The sequence below is a fragment of the Neltuma alba genome, unplaced genomic scaffold (assembly GCF_004799145.2).
Source record: "Neltuma alba isolate B1F8T4 unplaced genomic scaffold, ASM479914v2 tig00012116_pilon, whole genome shotgun sequence".
Lineage (NCBI taxonomy): Eukaryota > Viridiplantae > Streptophyta > Magnoliopsida > Fabales > Fabaceae > Neltuma > Neltuma alba.
The window spans coordinates 411,686-434,079 of record NW_021636668.1 but is presented as its reverse complement, the minus strand read 5'-3'; the positions used below and the strand labels follow the sequence as shown (position 1 = coordinate 434,079).

The window sequence follows — 22,394 nt, the reverse complement described above, 5'->3', positions numbered from 1 at the left end:
ATTTCCACAGATGAATAAAAGGGGAAAAAAAGCTCCTTAATAAATTTTAATTTCTGTAGAACTCGTAGTCATAGGGGAACGACGAAGGGCATTAGTGATCAGTGAAAATATGAAAAGTCTAGAGTGAGAGAGAGAGAGAAGTTCTGAAAACGATTATTAATGGGGCGAAAAGGGCGTTGGGCTAAGTTGCAAACTTTGGACCATTTGTTTGTTTCACCACAAAAATCAGACGAACCCTCTTTTTCTTCTTCGTTAATTTCATCATATATATGTATATATAGCTATAGTTTCTAGAGACCTGTACAGCTACCACTTTTTTACATATATTTCTTTTTAAGACAGAATTATGGTTTCTAATTCTAATCTCTGAGCCATTGACGAAGAACTGAAATTTCCTCATATGAACCCGTCATGGAGCTGAAGATTTTGCCGTTTAAGGTATTGTACAAATCTCTTGAAACCATTCCCGTTGGCGCAGCACATATATTAGCTTTTTTCTAACAAACTGACAATTATATGAAGCAAGGGGAAAGTTCAGAGGATTAGCCCCATTTGAACAAGATTAGTATATTTACAAAGTAGACAGTTTAAATGTTTCTTAATCTTGTGCCTGATACATAAATGTTTGATCATCACGGCACCCCCAAAAAAGGCCTCATATTAACTGCTCTAATCTGACTACTGAATTTTTCTGTTATTTCGTATCCATAATTCTTAATTGTTATACGCCTGTGTGGGGACTAGCTGGTTGCATCATTCAATGTGTATAATAACAAAGCCGCACATACACATACATCTTCTGTTGGTGGTGACCCGGAGGCTTGAAGGCGACTGCCACATGACAAAGGTACCTTTTCTTCTCCTTAGATTATACTACTTCCGATCCTTAATATAAAACTTTGTTTGACTTTTATTTTAATATTAAATGTAAGACCCTAATCCACTTTATCTCTTATATTTATGTATTTTTTTCCAAGATAGTCCTCCTAACAATAATAGTTATAGCCAGTACACTTAATTAGCAAGGATATGTTAAGAAAGACAACACATATTTATTATAAATAACTAACTTAATTTCTTTTCTTAATTTTCTCAAATTAGTAAACTAGCTCTTATAATTAGAACCAGAAGTAGCAATCTAAATTCTTCTTTCATGGGAAATTCTCCTTAACTAAGATTTAATTTTGAGTCAAATCTTATAGATAGGGCAAATTATTACTGCTTTGAAGACTTTCCATCTATGTTATTTTTCTTTCTTTCTTTCTTTCTTTTTTTTTCGTGAAACAGGGAGGGCCAACAGCCTAACATCTATGTGTTGTAACCTAACTCGATTTTGATTTTGTTGGAACACTATCAATATGACTTCCAACAAGTACTGGTAAATAGAAGTGTAAAGAATGAAATTAAAAAAAAACTTTATGATTAAAGGTAACACCCATGTATTCTTGAGGAACATGATACAAGAGATTAATTAATTGATAATTAATGATAATAAAGAGACACTGCACACCCATAAATATACTGTTTCAACTGTGATGAAAATAGAATCCATTTTCCCAAGTTCAACCAAGTAAACCATTTCTTAATATTAAATAAGCATACGCTAGTAATTTAATTTGCCTAATTTTTCAATCAAGACCGTTGGATATATGCCAAAAAACGTGAATATAATAAATAGTAGAATGAAAAATATTCAAGCATCCCTATATTTTTTTTAAAAAAAAATTAAAGAGCAAAAATACTCATAAAATATTTCAGAAGAAGCTGCACGCATCCTAAAGAATATTAGGGTACAATTTTACTTATCATCTCTTGAAAAAAAAAAAAAACAGTATAAACCCTCCCAATTGGTAACAGAGGGCAGATTTCCATTAAGGCAGGCTCGTAGGTGCCACGTGTCAATGAATTAAGAGCAAAAATACTCATACTCCTCCGGTCCTTAATATAGGACCCAATTCTTGAGTTGGTTTTGGTCCTAAATGTAAGACTCATTTATCATATTTATCAATTTTCTCTAAATTACCCCTATGGATACTTCCTTAACCATAATCAAATAGAAGAAGGAGAGGGGGTATTAAAAAAGATGATCATTGTATTTTAGGAAAAATGTGTCACTTTTCTTATAATTAACTAACTTACCTAACTTCCTTAATCTAATCAAATTAGTTAAATGGGTCTTATATTAAGGACCGGAGGAGTAATTAATAAGGTACTATAATACGAGTATAGTGCAATTTCACCTACCAATCCTAAAGTATGCAAAAATCTCCAATTACGACGAGGGGCACAAGTTAATATTACAAGCACTGACCATGAATGTTAGAAAACTTAAATTTTTATTTTTACATAGGGTTAATATAATTTTCGGTTTCTCAAATTTGCTCTCATTTTGATTTCGGTTCCTCAAATTTCAAATAATAAGTTTTGGTCCCTTAAGGGACAACATAATCTAAGTTTTTATTAGATTAAAGGAATCAATATTTTAAATGAAGAGGAACTTGAGGGACCAAAACTTATGATTTAAAATTTGAGGACTAAAACCAAAATAAGAATAAACTTGAAAGACTAAAATTTGTATTGATTCTTTTACCTAAAACGAAAACGTGGAAATACAAATATTCAAAAAAAAATTTTTTAACATGTTCAAATTTGTTTCAGTTGGCAGAAACTTTACGTATAAATGAAATATTTTATTTTGTCACACTTCATAGCCATATGAACACACTTCGATTCATAACCCGTCAAGAAATTGTGCTAACTCGACTCTCTCTTTCTCTCGCTGCCACCTTTTGCATCAACCCACTTAAAAGGCTTGACCAGGGGAGCTTGATGAATATAGGGATGGGGATGGGATTCGAGCTATCCCAAAATACAGCATGGAGAGGGGGCAGAGATTCTATATAAATAATTTCTAACGTATTTCACATAGATAAAAAAAATTATAAACTTTATTAACTCTCATTTAAAATTTAAAATGTAATAACTTTCTAACTTTATTCTTATTTAATATACATAATATTTCATATAAATAAAGTTAACACAATTATAGATGAAGGGTAAAATTGTATATCCATACAAAAAATTTCTCTCAGTATCCTATAAATAGGTTAAAAAAAATATCTTTTCTCTCTGTTTTATAAATAGGGCTGAAGGAGTAAGTTTGTTGAATAGTCTATGTCATTATTTTAATTATCAATGTTAGTTTTTTTTAATGGCATAAGGCAAAAGTATTACGATTTTAAATTTTTGGGATAAAATTGCACAAAAAAAAACTTTCCAATGTTTAGCATTCCTAAGTACTACTCGTCTGATCCTCCATATAAAACCTATTTAACTAATTTGATTAAATTAAGAAAGTTCGGTAAGTTAGTTAATTATAAGAAATATGACATGTTTTTCCCAAAACACTATAATTATCTTCCTTAATATCCTCCATCTTTCTTCTACTTGATTATGGTTGATGGAGTATCCATAGGGATAATTTTAAAAAAATTAATAAATATGATAAATAGGTCTTATATTTAATATCAAAATCAACTCAACAAATTAGGTCCTATATTAAGGACCAGAGGAGTATTTGGTATAAGGAAAATGGAGAGGAGGAGAGGGGAAGGAAAATTTTAATGAGCTCTATTTGAAAAGTTGGAGAAGTGGGGTTTTGAAATTTTAATAAAGAAAAGAAGTAATATAAACGAGCAATAAAAATTAATTAAAAGCTTTTAACCTTATTTTTTTAATTTTTTAAATCGAGCTTATTAAAATTTTTTTCTCTCTTTCCCTTCTTTTATTTTCATCAGCTTATTAAAAATTTTTCTTTCCCTCCCTTCCTTTTTTTTTTTCTCCATACCAAACACAGACCTAAAATTGAAAACTTTTAAAATAAATTTGCACGTTAACCCTGTATATACATATTTGCCTTTAACCCCACATATACATATTTGCCTTTAATCTATTTACATGTGACATAACATGAGGGATCCACTGGCCTTACTCAACGAGCAATACGCCTTCATTACGGATTATGGATTTGTTCACTGTTTTTGAGTTGATAGGCAAAATTGCACCACGGTCCAAAGATGAATTCAAAGCACCAATTAACAAGAACATTTAACAACTCATTGAAGAGATTTGTCATCTTTAATTTGTAATCCTACCTCTCTTGACCCAAAATTAACTAAAAGTTCAATGTGTCTTCAGAGATGGGATGGCTTGATGATAAAGAATAAATGTTTAAATACTGACCGTTAATTAAAACACATAAAAAGTATGGGCTCTATTTAATACTACTATTTATTTGCGTATTTATATGAATTAAATGGTTTAAGCCGGTCGTCATGATTTTAAATACGGGGAAGCATGGGAGGGGGCATGAGGAATCCTGCGATGTGGGACTTGTGAAGGAGAGGTTGATTGGACCTAGTGGAAATGTGGAATAGGGTTGTACGCTTTGTTGCTTTCAATGGCTTATTGTGGGTCATCCATTCATGATGCATTAGTGAACAAGGACATGCCATCCACTTCCGCGGGAGAAATTTCCAACCAAACCCTTTTAATTTGAATGAATTGTTTTATTTTTTAATTAAATTTTAATATATATTCTTAAATTTTTTGAAATGAAACAAGAACAATACATGTAATAGTGGTTGTAAAGCAAGTCATAATAGGGAGACAGGAATTAGGAGAAGGACATAGACAAAAGAGACACAAAGGATTATACCACACTGGGTCCTAATTATAAAATCTCTTTTATAGACTATAAACGAGGTTTTATAATTAAGATCGAAAATAACATGTAACAGGGGTTGTAAAGCAGTAATAGGGAGACAGGAATTAGGGGAAGGACATGGACGAAAGACAGCAATTCTATGTGGTTATTCTCGTTGGGCTTTAACAATAATTTGTTGTTTCCTAGTCTTAAGTTTGTGGTTTGTTGCTTCTGATCTTGCTGTTTTAGGAGTACCTAAATTTTAGTGTGCGCCTTCCCGGGGATCGGCCTCCTTTTGGCGTGTATTTACACACTTGATCTGCCACACACGTGCATGTGTAGAAGAAAATCAGTTTCAGAACCCATCGTTGTAATAAAATTTATAATGTTTAAATACAATTTTAACTGTTCATATTTAAGATTTTTAAATAAAAATTATTTTAAAAAAATAATACTTAATGTATTATTTTTATTTTAGATTTTGTATGCATTAGAATAATTTTTAAAATTATAAAGGTAGAGAAATAAAATTCAATTTAAACAATCCAAATTAGATCTAAATGATGCATAATGATAATGAGTTTTTATTATTTATCAGTCCACTGAGTATTGAAATATGGTCTCACAATGTAGCCTTTGTTGTTGGATTTCTTTTAACACTATATGCTATCTGAGCAGTATTAATAATAAATGTAACTAACCATGCTTTCACAAATACTTGCTGAGAGATTCAATTATATATAACCATCAAATGAAATTATAAAAATTTGATAGGAAAACAACTATAGGTATACATGATTAAAAATGAGATAAAATTATATGAACTTGAAGATTTTTTTTTATATTTATCAATTAACAAAAAGACTTACAATTTATATTAATTATAGAAGAAGTAAGTCTCAGTGAAATTCATGCAATTCCTTCTAAATTAACTAATTAAGGCTTAACTGTAAAATTGGTATATAAATTTTAGAACATGACATAATTAAATGCCTATACTATACAATTTAATTTGTTTCTTCATTGATTGGGATCATTTGAACCTGCAGAGAATTTTCTGAGCTTAAAAAAGAAAGAGAGAAATATTGTTTTTGATGAGGACGGTGAAAGTCCAATCCTCTTTGCGGGTTGTAAGCATGGGAGCATGCCATGGTCACACCACATCACATCATGTGATGTAACCCCTTTTATTCACAAAAATATTCAATTTCACATCTCAAGGGCTCAAGGCCAAGCTATCTGAATTTATTATTTGTTATTTATTTCACTTTTAATAATTATTTAACTTTAATAACTGTGGGTTAGTCTTTTTAAAATATTCATATATAATGGGAAAAAACACAAATAAAAAAGCTTAAAAAATGTAATATTTTAAATCAGGTACTTAAGAGTTGAAAATGATAGAGAAAGAAGTAATATCTAGTTTAGTATTTTGTAAATATAGTTAAATGAATAAAATATCTTTATATTAGATTTGAAAATTTTTTTATCAAATTATCAGTATATTTTTTGTTCGCTATTCAACACATATTATTTTGAGTTTAGAACTTGCTAATAAATTTTTTGATATAATGACATTTAAATTTTAACTATATTTACAAAATATCAACTCAGATACCACTTCCTTTTTTGTCATTTTCAACTCTTAGGTACTTAAATTGAGAAATGATAATTTTAGGATCCTTTTTCTAAAATTTTTTTTATGTAATATTAGATTATATATATTAATTTATTGATTCATTATTGTTAAGATTAAGTAAGTGGATTCTATTAAATAGGAGTATATGAATGCATAAATTAATTAATGCATCTAATTATTCCTTGGAAAAGTTGTGTACAATTTTAAGGGTGATACTTACTCTTTTAAAAAGTACATGATAAAAAATTGTAAATATCAGGAAAATAAAAGAGCACCTGTTCATCAATTAAAATTGTAAGCAAAAATATTTTCCAAAATTGGTTTTTACTAGCCTTGCTTTGATTTGAAAAGAGCTGATAAACTGCACAAAGAAAAAGACTGAAAAGGCTTTTCTAAGTTGCCGCCTATCATTACTTTGCTTCCTTATACTTTCGTGACCAAAAATATAACGGTAGAAGCTTTTTCCAGTAAAGTTGCTGTACTAGCTTCCAGGCAATCTGGGCCACACACACACACATGTTTATGTAGGTGTCACATGTTTATAGTTAAATTATACAAAATCACCTGAAATTTACGTCATATATACTACTTTCAGTTCTAATTATAAGAGTTAGTTAACTAATTCGAAGAGATTAAGAAAAGAAGTTAAGTTAATTGTTTGTAATAAATATGTATTGTCTTTCTTAAAATATCCTTACTAATTAAATGTATTGGCTACAACTACTATTATTAGGAGGACTATCTTAAAGAAAATATATACATATGAGAGACAAATTGAATTGGGGTCTTATATTTAGTGTCAAAATAAAAATCAAATAAGGTCTTATATTAAAAATTGTAGTATTATTTTAGATTTATACTCCATTATAAAATACAGTTTCTAACATATTCTTGGGAAATCAAGAGTTGAATTTGACTTACTTACCCTTTGCCAGGCCAGCTATGAAGATCGATTGAAGGACATAAAAGATTACTAACACACAGCAAGTTGTTAGGGTCAGGTACCTTTCAACATTAAAATCAATGATTGGAAAGGATGGTACATGTATGCAACAGTATTCCTGGCTGGTCCACGAAAAAAAAACACATTTTTCCCTTCTGGTTATGCTTTGTTCTTTAGTAGCATGATTAAAGCTATGTGCTGGCAAACTGGATCAGCTCCTTTCTGTTTGGGTTATGGAGATATGCGTCAGTCAACTTTTTACTAATTAATTAGAAAAAATGGTTTCTATTCTCTCTCTTTTTTTCCCCCAATTAATGCTTTTGAGAAATATGCCTCTTTGATAGTATGGTGTATTTAAAAAAAAAAAATTGCATAGTACTCTAAAAAAAATCCATATATATGTTTATGACACACTCTTCCTTATCATTTTCTTAACTACAAATGATAAGGAAATGATAAGTTAAGTAAAAATATACCTCAACTAAAAATGTTTATTTAAGACTATTAATTATCCAATGTATTGCATGGAAAAAATCTAGTTGAAATTAAAATCATGTCTAAAAAAGAAATCATATATATATTTATCTGATTCTTGATGTAAGACTTATTTAATTAATTTAATTAGATTAAAAAAGTCATGTAAGTTAATTAATTATAAGAAATATGACATGTGTTTTTTAATTAGCTAATACATTAACACCCAATATATTTATATTCCTTCCAATCTTTAATATAAGAACTAGTTGATTAATTTGAATATATATTTATCAATAATCAATGAAGAACAAAAGTAAAGGGAAAGGCGTGAAAATAGATAATCATATATAACATGCATATACTTGAAGAGAATGAGTGTGCGTGCGTGCGTGCGTGTGCGTGCGCGTGTTTTTTTTTTCCGGAGCATTTGTGCCTCATTTCTGTTTCTCCCTTTGTGCGTAAGAAACACATTTGTGTAGCAATGGCAGGATGCTTATTTGCAGAAGCCATGGAAGAGGTACCAATTAAAGTGACATCAAACACACATATTATACTGGAACTTATCAATCTCTATCAATCCATCTGCATAAGCAGTGATATAGATAATCTCTGCAGAAGTGAACTTCTTTTTTATGGTTCCATGTTTTTTTCCTTTCCCGATCCCGTTCTCTGTCAAATTTCTTGGACTTTTTCTAAGCGTCCCTATTCCACTCATGGCTTCAATTCTAATTCTTCTTTTTGAAACGGAAAGGCCATATATCATTCTCATGGGTCAAACTACCGTGTTTCACAAACATGAAAATCTTGCCCATATCTACCTTCAGGACCACTTTGAGGCTAACTCTGATTCCTCGTGCCTCTTTCTTCATCCACCCAATCAATTATTATATTATTGGTTCTCTGAACAAGAATATGAATTTTTGTTATATAATATCATATGCAGTGAAAAGTTCATTTGAGGATGATGTATTGAAGCGAGATGTGACCATATATACTGTGAGGTTGAAAGAGAAGCAAAGTACAAGCTGTATTTTCCATGAAGACTAATATTCTTTTCAGACGATGGGACCGCAGAGCAGTTACACGATTCTCTATTCTTCAATGCAAGACCTAATCTCATAAATGCGTTACACATAGGGGTTGTTACAATCTCACCTTCCTTGTCCTCAAGCTAGTCTACGATTTCATGCCATTCCCAAGTCCTATATATGCTTCAACCTCCAACGTCTTCATGGCAAAGCTTAGCTCAAATGGGAAATAGATTGAACTTCAAGAATGGAGTCTGCAAGAAACTTGCAGTTGATTAGGAAACTCCATATCACCAAGGCATGAAATAACAAACCTAGCGACTCATTGTGTGTATTTTAAGCTAGAATTAATGCCACCTAATATACTTGCCGTGTACGATTTTTGGACTGGTTAATTGTGTTTCAGAATTTAACTAGGCCTATCCACCCTAATACAGCATCAAAAGTTGCAGAGTTTCAGATCAAGATTTTGATTCAGTTCAGCATCAACCAAGCCTTAGCTGATTTTATTAAAGTCTGCAAATTATGCAATCTGCAGCTTGTTGTTTCCACTGACAGTTGAGCAATAGTGTTGAACTTCATCGCTGTCCAACTTAATTCTGTCTTCTCTTCAATGTTCCTAATTACTTCTATTTTTTGCCCAAATAAGATATCTTAAATCATTATATCATTCTTATCTTCCAATCTTGGTAGTTCTCCTCTGAATTTTCCAAGCGCAGTTTGTTAGATGACAATGAATTACTAGGGGGGATAGTTCAAGTAATTCCAAGAGTTCTTCTTGAATTATTATATTGGAAATAAGAATTAGTTTATGCCGGAACCTAATAGAACTGTATTGAAAAATACCACTCATAAGCAAAAGTATGCATCAATGTTCCTTGGCCCTACTTAAAAGTCACAGTCTCTTTTTCTTTTCATCAAAACTTAAGAATATTGAAGATAGACATAAATGCTCAAGTGATATCAGGCGATATTTTCTATTCTCATCCCACTCTACTTTAGGTTCACTGATGTTTGGTCCCAACCCTTCCTTTTGCTAAAGAGAACCCGCAATGGTAATTGGGTAGATCTATAAAGCTTGTAATTTCCAGTCACAGCATAATTCTACTATCCATAAATTGTATGTCTCTTGTTTCTTACTTACCTTTGGCCTTATGCTCTCTCTAAGCCCTGTAAGTTTCAGTTGATGGGTCCTAATTCAAAGACCTAAAAAAGACGTTGAAGATAAAAATAGAGGGTCCACTGCCACCACTCTAACTATAGATCAGCATGCAGAAGTGGAATAAAATTTGTACTTCTTTCTCCTATGAACAAAAAGTTTATACCATTATATGTTAATGTGATATTTAGCTGTGATGCTTTTCTGTAAAGTGTCCCAAATGGTACCAAGCTTTAATTGCAGAAACTTACTGCAGTAATACATATAATGGAGCATGAGTGACCCTCCATGATTTTATCAAATTCAGTTGAAGGAGACTGTTACAAAAAAAGTGAATGATGCTTGTTTGAAAACATTGATTGTTCTTTCGGATTTGGAAGGCATAAAGTTCTCCTTTTTGCCTAAGGATTTCAATCATTCACAAAAACCACTTATTCTCATGCTTCACCCTCTCCTTTATATTCTGGTGGAGTGAGGATTCAGGCATGATACCTACTTTAGGCTTTGGTAGTCACATGGAGCTGAATACGTTTTTTGTTATGTATCGATCTTTCTCTCTTCTTTTCTTCCCATTTTAAAGGGTAATGATGCCCTTTCAAAAGCACATGTACTAGTTGGATGTTAGTACTGTTACAGACAGGTTTCCAGCCTTCAGTACGATCCCCTCCCTCTCCTTCACTGTATTGTTTAAAAAACAATGGCACAAACCATCGTCGATATGCATACATGATCTATGTTCTATATTCCCAGTCCTGGCCATTTTCTTATGGTATATTACTGTCATATTCAGGTTATCTTAAACTAATGTATCTTCCTTCCCAAACTAAGCAAAGATAAGATCAGAAGATTCAAGGGAAATCTTACCTTAAAGGATATTTGAACTTGGATGAGTCTTTAATATTTTGACTCGAGCCTTTTAGGCTTTTAGCGTGGGTTCTGAACTAGCAATTTGACCCTCTTACGGTTGAAGTTTGGGAGGAAAACTTGCTTGGGTATTTTCATATACACGGTCAACTAAGTACCTAATATGTGATTTAAGCCGTCTTAAATAAAACAAGCTTTGCCATATTGAAACTCAAACTATTTAAGAAGGTATAACATTACCCCAAGTATTTTGCATGAATAGCATGAGACAATAGCGACCTGTTACGAAGGTACAAGGTCACATGGTTCGTGAAGAACTAGCTAGTGGACATTGGAGTAAACAACAAGTCTGCCATCTGGTCTCTCAGCTAATAATTTCATGACACAGAGAAGCCAAAAAAGTGAACTGGACTGGAGTTGGATGGGTAAGGTAAATTAAAAGCTCACAGGGTTACAGTCTGAAAGTCATCTCCTATAGATGATAAAAACAACCTGAATGCTGACACATCAGTTTGTTTATTTTTTCTTCTTTGGTTGAATGTTTCGTACGAGTATCCTTGTACCTTATCGATGGGAGATTAAAGTCGTTAGCAGTACTGAGATTGTCCTTGTGAGTTTAAAGCGAAGTGAAATGAGTTTAGTTAAGTGGATGACAGGAACGCGCACACAAAATTAAGCGATCTATATTGACTTAAGACTTTGTCGGTTCAGGGGAACATCGTTTTATCTCCGGCACAAGGTGAAATGGAGGATTTTTCATAATTAATTAAGACCTCATGCTAAATTATCCAAGCCTCACTACTAAAAGATAGTGATTTGATCCTTCGTTTTTAAATAGCTGTGCCAAGCACTAACAAGTAAGAGTGACATAAAGGTTTCAATATGTTATGATCAGAATGGTAATTTTTTTCGACCATATCCTTTATTTTTAAATTTCATCATGATTATTCTGTTTGTAGATGCTACCTCCGGTCTTAATTATAAGATCTGGTTGACTAATTTGAGGAGATTAAGAAAGTAAGTTAAGTTAGTTATTTGTAATAAATAGGTGTTATCTTTTCTAAAATATCCTTGTTAATCAAGTATATTAGTTAGAACTATTATTATTAGAAAGACTATCTTAAAAAAAAAAACTATATAAATATGAGAGACAAAGTGGATTAGGGTTTTATATTCAGGACCAAAATAAAAATTAAATAAGGTTTTATATTAAGGACCAAAGGTAGTATATAATATCATAAATGCTTTTTAATTAGGCACCAGAATTACGTTAAATAAGAACTCGATTTTGTGTAAACATGATCGAGGGTTCAAAACTCTATGAAGGGGCCAAAAAAAAAAAATTGCAGGCAAAACTGCCCCAATTAGATTAAGTAGTATTCGTCATGCAGTATATCAGACAACTGTATAAAAATTCACTTCAATTTTAAAATGGCACTTGTTCATTTAGAATTTTAATCTTCATGTACTTACAGAAAAACTGAACCCAATTATGAATAATTAAAAGATACCTCGTATTAATTAGGCCAACTTTTTGTCGCCTACCCTTCATCTGTCCCCATGCATGAGGTTTTTGAACAGTATCAGATATCAAATAAAGAGGCTGAGACCAAATTCTGGTGGCTTACAAATGAATTACGTGCAAATTAAATATTTCTGGAAATAACAAGGTTGGGTATTCAGTGGAAGGCTTGTGGGGTTTTCCCACTAAAGGAAAAGATCATGTTAGATTTTGGTGTCCATTAATAGTCTTAGAGGATCACATGCCCTTTCATCTTTGTGGTTAGTGCCCTTTGCCATAAGGCACACGGTCCTTTCTCATACAGAAGCAAAGTAAAACCACACCTATGTTAGCTTGTGTCTTTCAAATTCTCCAAATGAGGAAACAAAAAGGCGAACCGTATGGGAAAATTCGTTGTGTGTTCGCAAAAATGGAGTCCCTCTCTTAATTTATTTAGGTTTTGATTCACAACCGCTTTATGGATTTGATTTTGCTCAGGAAAGGGAACATGCATCTTAAACTTGCTTCATGGGGCAATTTTGTGGTCTTGCTCTTTAGTAGGAAAATATGATAATTTGTAGCTTAATCGTAGAAAAATTCATCTGCTATTTCATTTCTTCAACTTGTGATGATGTGAAGCTTGCAAGTGCATAGTACATATTTGTATATAATCATTTTTGTTTGTTTCACGAACTTTGTATCTATCGGGTTGGCGCATAGAATCCATTGATTTTCATATGCACCAAACAATAAATGAAATTAAATATTTAACCCTCAATAAAATAAATACAGTTGACTAGTCAACAAATCAAGGCGCATGATATATATATATATATATTACCTGTAATTTTTCTTTCAAAAATATTCTTAACGAGTATTTGTGAATGAGATTTTTCAATTCATATCTATTTGTGGAAGGAGGGAGCTTAGTTGACGCTTGAATTTCGCCGTTCATCTTGCTTTTCAAAATTTTAATTTCTAGCTTAATTTAATTACATTAATATAAGAACTTGTTTGATTTTTAATTTAATTTTATATATAAAATCTCAATTCACTTTATCTCTCATATTTATTTATTTTTTTAAGATAGTCCTTACAATAGTTACACATATTAAAAGCTTTATTAGATAATAGTTTTAACTAATATATATGATTAGTAAGAATATTTAAAGAAAGATAATACATATTTATTACAAATAACTAATTTAACTAATTTTTTTTAATTTACTCAAATTTGTCAACTAGCTCTTATACTACCTTTGATCCTAATTATAAGATGTTACTTATAGTCTACAAATAAAATCTTATAATTAGAACCGAAAATAGTACTCCTCTGATCCTTAATATAAGACCCATTTAACTAATTTGATTAGATTAAGAAAGTCAGATAATTAGTTAATTATAAGAAATGTGACATTTTTACTAAAACACTATAATCATCTTTCTTAATACCCTCTCTCTCTTCTACTTGATTATAGTTGAAAGCAGAGTAATTTAGAAAAAATTGATAAATATGAGAAATGAATCTTATATTTAAGATAAAACTAACTTAACAATTATATCCTATATTAAATATCGGAGGAGTATTACATTTCGTTTATTATGATATAAATTTTGTCCGGCCTAAGATACGGTTAACCAGAAATTGTCAAGGGCCGTCTCTTTAATTTTGGTTCCACATGAACGGCAGAAATATGTTGGTTCCCAGTTGGAACATTAGTTTAGTGAAGAAGTAAATTCTTATTACATTATACACACAACGTACATATTAAAAGCAATATTTATATGCTACAACATGTGGTAATGCTCAGCACAAGAGCTCGAAGAATCTCGAAAATCTAAGACACAAAGAATGCTTCCATGATATTTCAATATCAATTCCAACCCCTATCCAAGAAAAGAGTCAAAGTGAGGAACCAATCTACGTTCTTTTGCTTAATTCATAAACTGCTGGCTGTAGAACGAGATGAGCCGCCGCGACTGCTTGAATTTGAGTGGTCTCTCTTCAACATGGCTTCCAGATTCTGGAAGCATTTCAGTGGCCTAACCTGAAACACGTAGCAAGCAACCACTAATGTCAGTTACAAAATCCCCGAACTGCTTCTACGCCCACCAAAGTGCTTTATAAGAATACAACAACATCGCGCCTTATCCACTAGGAGGAGATGAGATCAATTAATTCCATATTGTTTCCGAATGAGATAAATTAATCCCATATTGTTTACTGCTATTTCAGCAGCAACCCAACCGGCGTCAAATTGGGTGATGAACCGATGGAGGTCAAGCTCCAATTGTAATATCAGAGAAAACAGTCACACTGGCTGCTGGCAGTTTGAGACTGCTGGGCTCTCCCGCACATTCACTCACTGATTTCTTACCTTACTCGTCCTGCGCCCCACCCCACAACCAGAGAGAGAGAGAAGAAAAACTTGCTTTCTCTTTACCCTTCACCTCATGTCCCATGTGATGGTAACAAAACCCTAGTCTGGGCCCCTTTCTGGACACACCACCAATTATTATAACAACCTTTGAGTCCATCTTTAGCTAAGAAATTTTCAATGGCAGGAAAGTGGACAAGGGTTTGCAAGCATATGAAACTTGCACCTCTAATTCAAATAAATCATAGGAAGAGTACGTCAATTCACGTGCATCGTGCTGGAGGTGATAGAGAAAGAAAGAGAACCTTCCATCGTCTTTTATGAGCAAAAGTGTTGTACATGGATTCAAGCCTCGTTATTATTTGCCTAAATGTTGGCCTCTTTGCTGGATTCTCATTCCAGCACTCTTCAATCAGTCTGTAAGCAGAGATACCATAAGAAGCATAAGCAAAAATGTGTTTGTATTCTTCACCCGAAAAAAATATGCATGCGTGCGTGTGCATGTATCTGATGCTTTAAAGCATTTTGTAGGGTGAAAATGCCCGAAATTTTTTTGCCAGGGAACATGTAAATTATCAGTCCATAACAATCTGGTTTCCAATTTTTCTGCAGTAGCAAATAATCATTGAGATGCAACAGATTATTAGATGCCAATTAATCTATCGCATTCAGATGATAATTTTGAAGCAGGAAGTGTTAAAATGAAGTGTGAGACTGTCAAACATGCTAATTTTGAAATCAGACTTAGCAGCAAAAGACTGTCAGTTACAAATTACAATGAAGTTGTTTAACATCCTGTAACTCAAAACCCAGCAAATAAACGAAACGGAAAAAACGTAGGCTAGAAACACCATTTGACATGGATAAGGAACTGACTCTCTCAGTCCATGGCCATAACGCTTGGCTGGAGCTCTGAAAGGAGGACGCTCCTTTGCAGCATATACCTTAGGAACCTCATCATCTTGCTTTGTGAAAAAAGGGGGGCAGCCCTCTATCATCTAAAACACAAGAAATAATATATATCATCACCAAGGCTGCTTCAAATAGCAGAATTTACCAATGCCGCCAAAACACCCCCCCCCAAAAAAAAAGAGAGAGAGAGAGCAGGATTTACTAGGGGAAAAACCCATGGTATCAACTTCTGACAAAAGATTACCATTAATATACCTAAAATATCATAAGGTTAACACTCACAATTTGACATCGAACAAAAAATGACATCTAATGTGATGTCCGTAGAAGTTGATATTGACATGTGACATCCCATGGTTTTCTTACGGCACTTATTTTGTTTCATCTCATTACTCATTAGAAACCAATGGAATTGCACATTGGGTTTGGTACAAGTAATTCCTGTAAAAGTCAAGTGGCATGCTCCTCGTATTTGCTAAGATCTCCATCAAAATATTGGAATCTCACAATAGGCAGCCATAAGTAATTCTTTAAGTACTTGACTGTCATGACTCTTTACCACAATCTGGTTTTGAAGAGTGGCTTCACCAATCTTGTTAAGATCTACGTCAGAAACAAACCAGAACAAATGGCTGGGCGCCTTTTATTTCTAGGAACAAGTGCAACAATGAATAAAACTCTGAAATCAATTTTAAAACTTCAAAATTTAAAGGTGGAAATGTTCCATAACCACTAAATTGCTCTCAGCATGTAACTCACTAGTTGAAAATTTTCGACAGGGGGGCTGTGGTTTGTCTGGGTCCTCAATTCACCTTTGTTGATTCTCCATTTTTCACATTAAAGAGCATTTGCTAACAGGAGAAGGAATTTACGGAAAAGTAAAAATTTACAGGAAATAAGAAGAAACATAGCAATGTTATTCATACTTCAAACAGCTAAATTAGGAGACAGAGGCACCATAACAACAGGCATAGTCATTATTCAGAGATATCCGCTACACAATTCATGTGACAACTCTCGCGCCTAAACTGTTAACAAGATTTTTATATTCCAGTTTCATCAATAATTATCAAACAACCGACTGCATAAAGGTATATAACTCAATAGCAAGTTTTATAGCTTTCATCAATTAAAGAAAATATGTGAAAACATTACCTCTTGCAGAATTAAAGCGAATGAGAAGACATCCACTTTGGTGTCATACTCTTCCTGATTGAAAACCTCTGGAGCCACATAGCGGCCTAAGAATAAAAAGTAATGAATGTCCGAGTTTTAAAAATATAATCCATCAAGTGGTATCTCAAACTTGGCTTCATAAAATATCACAATATTCTACACTGAACATGAAAGTGCGGCACTGTAGATGTCTAAAACGTCTCAAGCATTCAGACAATCATATAAGAATTAAGAAATGCATTCCAAAAGATAGCATCACTTACAAGATGTCTCTTGGCAGGATAAAGGCCTGTCTTCTTTAACTGCCAGCAATTTGCTGCCCCCGAAGTCTGCAACTTTTAGGTGGCCCGAATCATCCCGCAATATATTACTGTTAGCTTACTCATAAAAGATATATATATTAAAAAGTGCAGGCCACATCAGGATATTAAAGCAGATAAATCTTATTGAAAACATTACTCTTGGCATGGATTTTACTTTAATTTTTTTTTAAAGGGGAAAAAAGTAAGTGAGAAATTAAACTTACGAGGGCTCAAGGTCACGATGAATTATTGGCGATGGCTTATTTTCATGCAAATAGTTCATTCCCCTGCATAGTTTCCATACAGTGTAAGGACAATGAAGAATACACAGGCAAACTTTGTGTTATCTATCAATTAAAACTGCGCTCATACAGGACAAAAAGACACGGAGAGAGAAAGACATTATAATTTACCAATTAGAATAATATGCAAGTTTGGTGGAACCTTGATACAGGGAACAAAAGAAAACTAGCATCGCACCAGAAAAGTACAGCTGATATGACATAGGAAGGTATAAGCTGCAAGACTATCGACCTTCAATAATGCGGATAATAAAAGAGTGCGGCAACAGAACATAACAAAGAATGCAAAGCCAAAGGATAAAAGACTGAAAATCTTTACTCTCGGGCACTTGAGAGCCTAGAGTATCTCCTAAGGGAAACCCATCAAAATGATTCTTCACACCATTCTCACTGCCTGGGCTCTTCATAACTCCCCTGTTATCACTAGCTCTCTCAGCCACCACTCTACCAAACTTCCATTAGTATTAGAGTTAGCTGCTTATTGAACGGTTCCCTTTTCTGTCTTATGTTCACTTTCCGGGAGCAAGTCTTTTGAACTGGATTAACACTTGCATCAAAGTCCCAAAAATAAAAAGGCAAACTAAATCAACCTTCTCGTCAAAACATGGTTCTACAGCTCTTTGCAAAATGCTACTGCATATTTCAAGGAAATTTCAAGTTTGCAGTTAATCACGAAGCCTTCATACGGATAATTGTTCAAGAACTGTATGACTGTTATAGAGACGTATTGCAAATTCAAATTTAGAAAGGTTTTCCTATCACTTTATCAATAGAGTCAATGCAAGATACAATATCATTTCATGATTTTGAACTGGATAAATCAGTAATACAGACATAGATGACAAACTACTACTCCCTCCGTTTAGACTTATAAGACACTTTTTCTGAAGCATCATGTTCATAAACATAAGGCATTCTTTTGTCTTTCAAGATGTACTTAATAAGGTTTTTCCCTAAATGCCCTTAACTGGGGAGTGTAATTAATAAGGTTTTTCTAAATAAGGATAAACATGGAGAGTGCTTAATGTAAAAGATGCACCTGGTTTGTGCTTAACTGTGTTCCATTATCCAAATTCCAAACTAATGCAGAACCTTTAACTGGCCAGTTCTCATTCAAAGGTTAAACCAAAGAAGCACAAATTTAAAAAGAAAAAGTAACTTAATTCATGTACAACTGGAAATAATCTGCTATCAAAACCGAATCTGCAATGTATTTAACTTTTTTCTTTTAAGACCCAAAAACTTGAAAAAAATAGTTAAATCTATATAACTGATTCAATGTGGCGAACAAAAAGAACAAAACTTCCTCATCATGACATATTAAGAAAACTTTTAAGAGGAAAAAGTTCTAAAAGATTAATGTGTCAATGACCTAGCAATATCAAGAGCAAATCTCACAGCTGTTGTTGGTCTTAAAGCTCCTTTTTTTTTCAAGAATGCACAAAGATCTCCCTGCATCATTAATCGTAAAATTAGAAAAAGCAAAATCTTATACCAACTTACATAAAAAAATTTCCTCAAGATCATTCTAAGGATCAAATTCCATGCAATTCAGAACAAAAAACCTTGGGAAGATATTCTATCACAATCATCATTGGGCTGCTCTGAGTCACGGCACCCAGAAACTGGACTACATTAGGGTGCCGAATCTTCTGAAACAAGGCAAGCTCGTCTCTGAAGGCCTTCCTGTCAGATGCCAAGTACTTTTGTTAGTATTAATAATGATACCGCATTTATTAGGAATAACAAAGCTTACAAATGACCCACACTTTCTCCTCATTATTAATGACATCATCCCCAAGCTTTTTTACAGCAACCTTTGTTCCACGCCACAATGCACTACAGAAAGTTCCCTGACCGATAGATGAATAATTGGAGACATAAAAATATACATAACCAAAATTAGTAGTCTATCAAGCATTTGCAGTGCTTGGATTAACAGATGACTCATGCATGTAGACATTAGTATCCAATATTTGTTGGCATGCTCAATCTAAGTACTAAAAAATAGAAACAGTCCATGGGATCCAAATAAACGGGCACAATTTAGTGAATTTCTCTTATCTGTTTCTCAAGTTCTCAAAGAAGGTATTTGGAAGATGGATCAAATTAACTACCAGAAAATAAGGTAAAATAAAATCATAAGCACATGTATACCTTAGTTATCTCCTCACTATCGGTAAAATCAAGCTCCTTAGGATCAATTTCATATTCTGGTACTTCCCGTGCATGGTTAACATGCATAGGGGCCACCTGACACGGTATAATAATAAGAGTTGCCACAGAGCAGTTGAATGGTACAAGCTAATGCTGAATTGGCAAGATAAATAAGAGCGACAACTTCAGAGTTTCAAGATTCTCAAATCACACATACCAGAGGCTTTGCTCCGTGCTTCTCCAATAAATCGATCACATCGTTGTTTTTATAATGTATAGCATCTGCAAGAGGCTGAATAAGAGGCATGATATTTGCATTGAATTTCCAGTAATTAATTATTTTGTAATTACTTACAGTAATTTTGGTAAAATGGAAGTCACATAGAAGACCAAGAAGGACTTTTTAGAGAATGCAAAGACAAGGATGTAGTAAATTATGCTGAATCCGTCAGTGAAGAAATTGTAAATGCGTGATTTGCAGCAAGAGTAGCAACCAAGTTCTCAAGGTGATAAACTGATCACATGCACTTGCTCTTTATACTCAATATACGTGTCTTTAGGTAAGAAAACACGAAGTTACAAATGCCCCTGTATTTGAAAATCACACGAGTGAAATTTTTCTGCCCAATGAATGCCCAATATGAGCAAGATGCCCTCCATTAAGCTTCAAATAGAAACAAGTTACCCAGTCCGGCAGCACCTTGTAAAGTGGATAGAGGACTCAATGCAAAATTTCTTAAAAGAAAAGGCCTCCCATTACGCGTCTGAAACTCAGACTAAGCTGTTTATTATTAGCATACAAGGAAAATTAATCATTTGATTCCTATGGTTTTGACCCAGCTAAAACTTAATCTCTAAATTTTGATTTGATACAACTTAGTCCTTATAGTCTCGATTTAATTAAAACTCAATCTCTAAACTTTAACTTATTGAGACTCAATACCCATACGAGCTTCATTTTCTAAAATGTACGGACAAACATTTTGAACAACATGAGAACTGAGTTGCTCTGAAGGTCGAAGGGGATCGAATCAAAATTTAAGCTCAAGGACTGAGTTTTAACTTAGTCAAACTATAACAGATGATTTTCTGCTAGTGTATATGTTCATACAGCGCCTCTGGCCTCATCTCAATGCAATCATATGGTCACCCTGGTATGCTCAAGGCGAGTTCTGAACTTGGTGAATAGGGTTTTCATGATTGTTCATGTCTTTAAACTAAAAATTTGTCGTGCCCAATTCGTTAACATGAACGTCGCCGAACAACAGTAGCAACAGCAACAACAGCGACATTAACAACTACTTAATTAGCCTAGTAAATCAACTCAGAGCGTGCAATAACAGAGGGAGAAGAGATAGAGCTTTGTATTTACCGTGCTCCCCCAGCGATCTTGTGGCTCGACCACAGCCCCTTTTTCGAGCAACAGACTAACCACATCAGTCAATCCCTGACAGGCCGCAACATGAAGAGGCGTGCGATTATCAATATCTCTATAATTCACATTAACCCCCGTATTTAATAACTCACGAATACCGTCCAGATCGCCTTCATTGGCCAAACACAGCAGCCTAAATCCCGGATCAATATCTCCAAGGGCATCGCCGTCTTGATGCAGCTTCGATTCGTCGCTATGCCTTTCGGGGGCCAGTGATGATTGCCTCCCCAGTGTAAACCTGGCTGGGTTTTTCGATTCCATGAAACAACAAACCTCAATAAATTCACTCTGAAAACACAATACCAGCGAAAGAGATTTGAAGCCGTAATTCTGGGAAATTTATATGCAAATGCGAAACACGTAATGCCAAACCCCTGGAAAGGGAAAATGGGAAAGTAGGAGGGTTTTATGAAGGAGGAGAGTTCGTGACTTCCGTGCTTATTATGAAAGTTGAGACGGACAACTCTCAAGTTTGGAACTTTGGCAGGTTTGAACAGGGGCGGGGTAGGAGACGATAAGCTGACGCGATTATTACGCGCGTCCAGGAGAATGCCAGCGCAAAATGACTGCGACGCCAAGGAGGATAGAGTTGAATAGTTGGCCATGGGACCCTGTAGTAAATACGAACGAAACATCCGTGTGTAGTTTATAAAATGGGTTACTTTGATCTTTTAAATTTGTTTTTATTTTAATTTTAGTCTTTTAAATTTTAAATAATAAATTTTAGTTTTTCAATTTTTTTTATTTAAAATATTAGCTCTTACATTATAATTTGATAATACTTTGGATCATTTTATTTTTAAAAAAATCAAAACTTATAATTTAAATTTTAAAAAATTAAAACCAAAATAAGAATAAATTTAAAAAGCTAAACATTATATTAACTTTTATATCGAAGAAAGTTGTCAGCTACGGAGGTTTAAGATGACCTGAACCGTTGGTTTTGTGCATGGCATAGATGGACGGACACAAATGCTGGTTAAAATACCACGGCCTTCGAATATACTCGCTACCTCTCGTACTTGTCGGAGCCGGTTCATGTTATGGGCCCCAGTGTCGATCATTTTCGTGCAGTGCGGCCGACCGCCGACGTGAGATTTAGGAGATGTCTCGTGTTCCTCGTCCCTGCCATGGCCGAGCATAGATAGCTAATCATATTTAATATAAAAATTAATTTTATATTTAATTTGATTTTAAATATAAGAATTCAGTTTATTTTGTTTTTTATGTTTATGTATTTTTTTAAAGTAGTTTTTGTGATAGTTACATATGTTAAATATTTCATCAAATAGTAATTCTAGTTGATACATATGATTAATAATGATATTTTAGAAAAAACAATACTACCTCCAGTTCTTAATATGAGAGCTTGTTTGACTTTTATTTTGTTCCTAAATATAAGATTCCAATCTACTT

The 22,394-nt window shown here is 33.4% G+C and overlaps 1 protein-coding gene and 1 long non-coding RNA gene across 2 annotated transcripts; one reads left to right on the top strand and one right to left on the bottom strand.

The window, feature by feature from the left end:
* The first annotated feature begins 120 nt into the window (after nucleotides 1–120).
* Nucleotides 121–14,993, top strand: LOC114722882 (uncharacterized). The gene is made up of 3 exons (XR_003738190.1): nucleotides 121–140; nucleotides 11,674–11,678; nucleotides 14,735–14,993. It is a non-coding gene; the product is annotated as an uncharacterized LOC114722882 (long non-coding RNA).
* On the bottom strand, nucleotides 14,014–21,447 carry LOC114722881 (integrin-linked protein kinase 1). Its single transcript, XM_028909007.1, has 12 exons — nucleotides 20,916–21,447; nucleotides 19,761–19,835; nucleotides 19,544–19,639; nucleotides 19,154–19,239; nucleotides 18,952–19,072; nucleotides 18,759–18,838; nucleotides 17,309–17,371; nucleotides 17,046–17,152; nucleotides 16,762–16,847; nucleotides 15,571–15,692; nucleotides 15,000–15,111; nucleotides 14,014–14,364 (listed from the first exon to the last, which is right to left on the bottom strand). The coding sequence occupies exons 1-12, from the start codon at nucleotides 21,237–21,239 to the stop codon at nucleotides 14,257–14,259; spliced, it is 1,380 nt and encodes a 459-aa protein (XP_028764840.1). The 5' UTR covers nucleotides 21,240–21,447; the 3' UTR covers nucleotides 14,014–14,256.
* Nucleotides 21,448–22,394: the final 947 nt, after the last annotated feature.

Excerpts from the sequence above, each read along its gene's own strand:
- LOC114722881 (XM_028909007.1), bottom strand. The coding sequence starts at position 21,239 with ATGGAATCGAAAAACCCAGCCAGGTTTACACTGGGGAGGCAATCATCA. Across the intron at positions 19,836-20,915 it reads AAGATCGCTGGGGGAGCACG|CCTCTTGCAGATGCTATACA; the intron begins GTAAATACAAAG and ends CCTCTTATTCAG. Across the intron at positions 15,112-15,570 it reads TATGGCCATGGACTGAGAGA|ACTGATTGAAGAGTGCTGGA; the intron begins GTCAGTTCCTTA and ends CTCTGCTTACAG.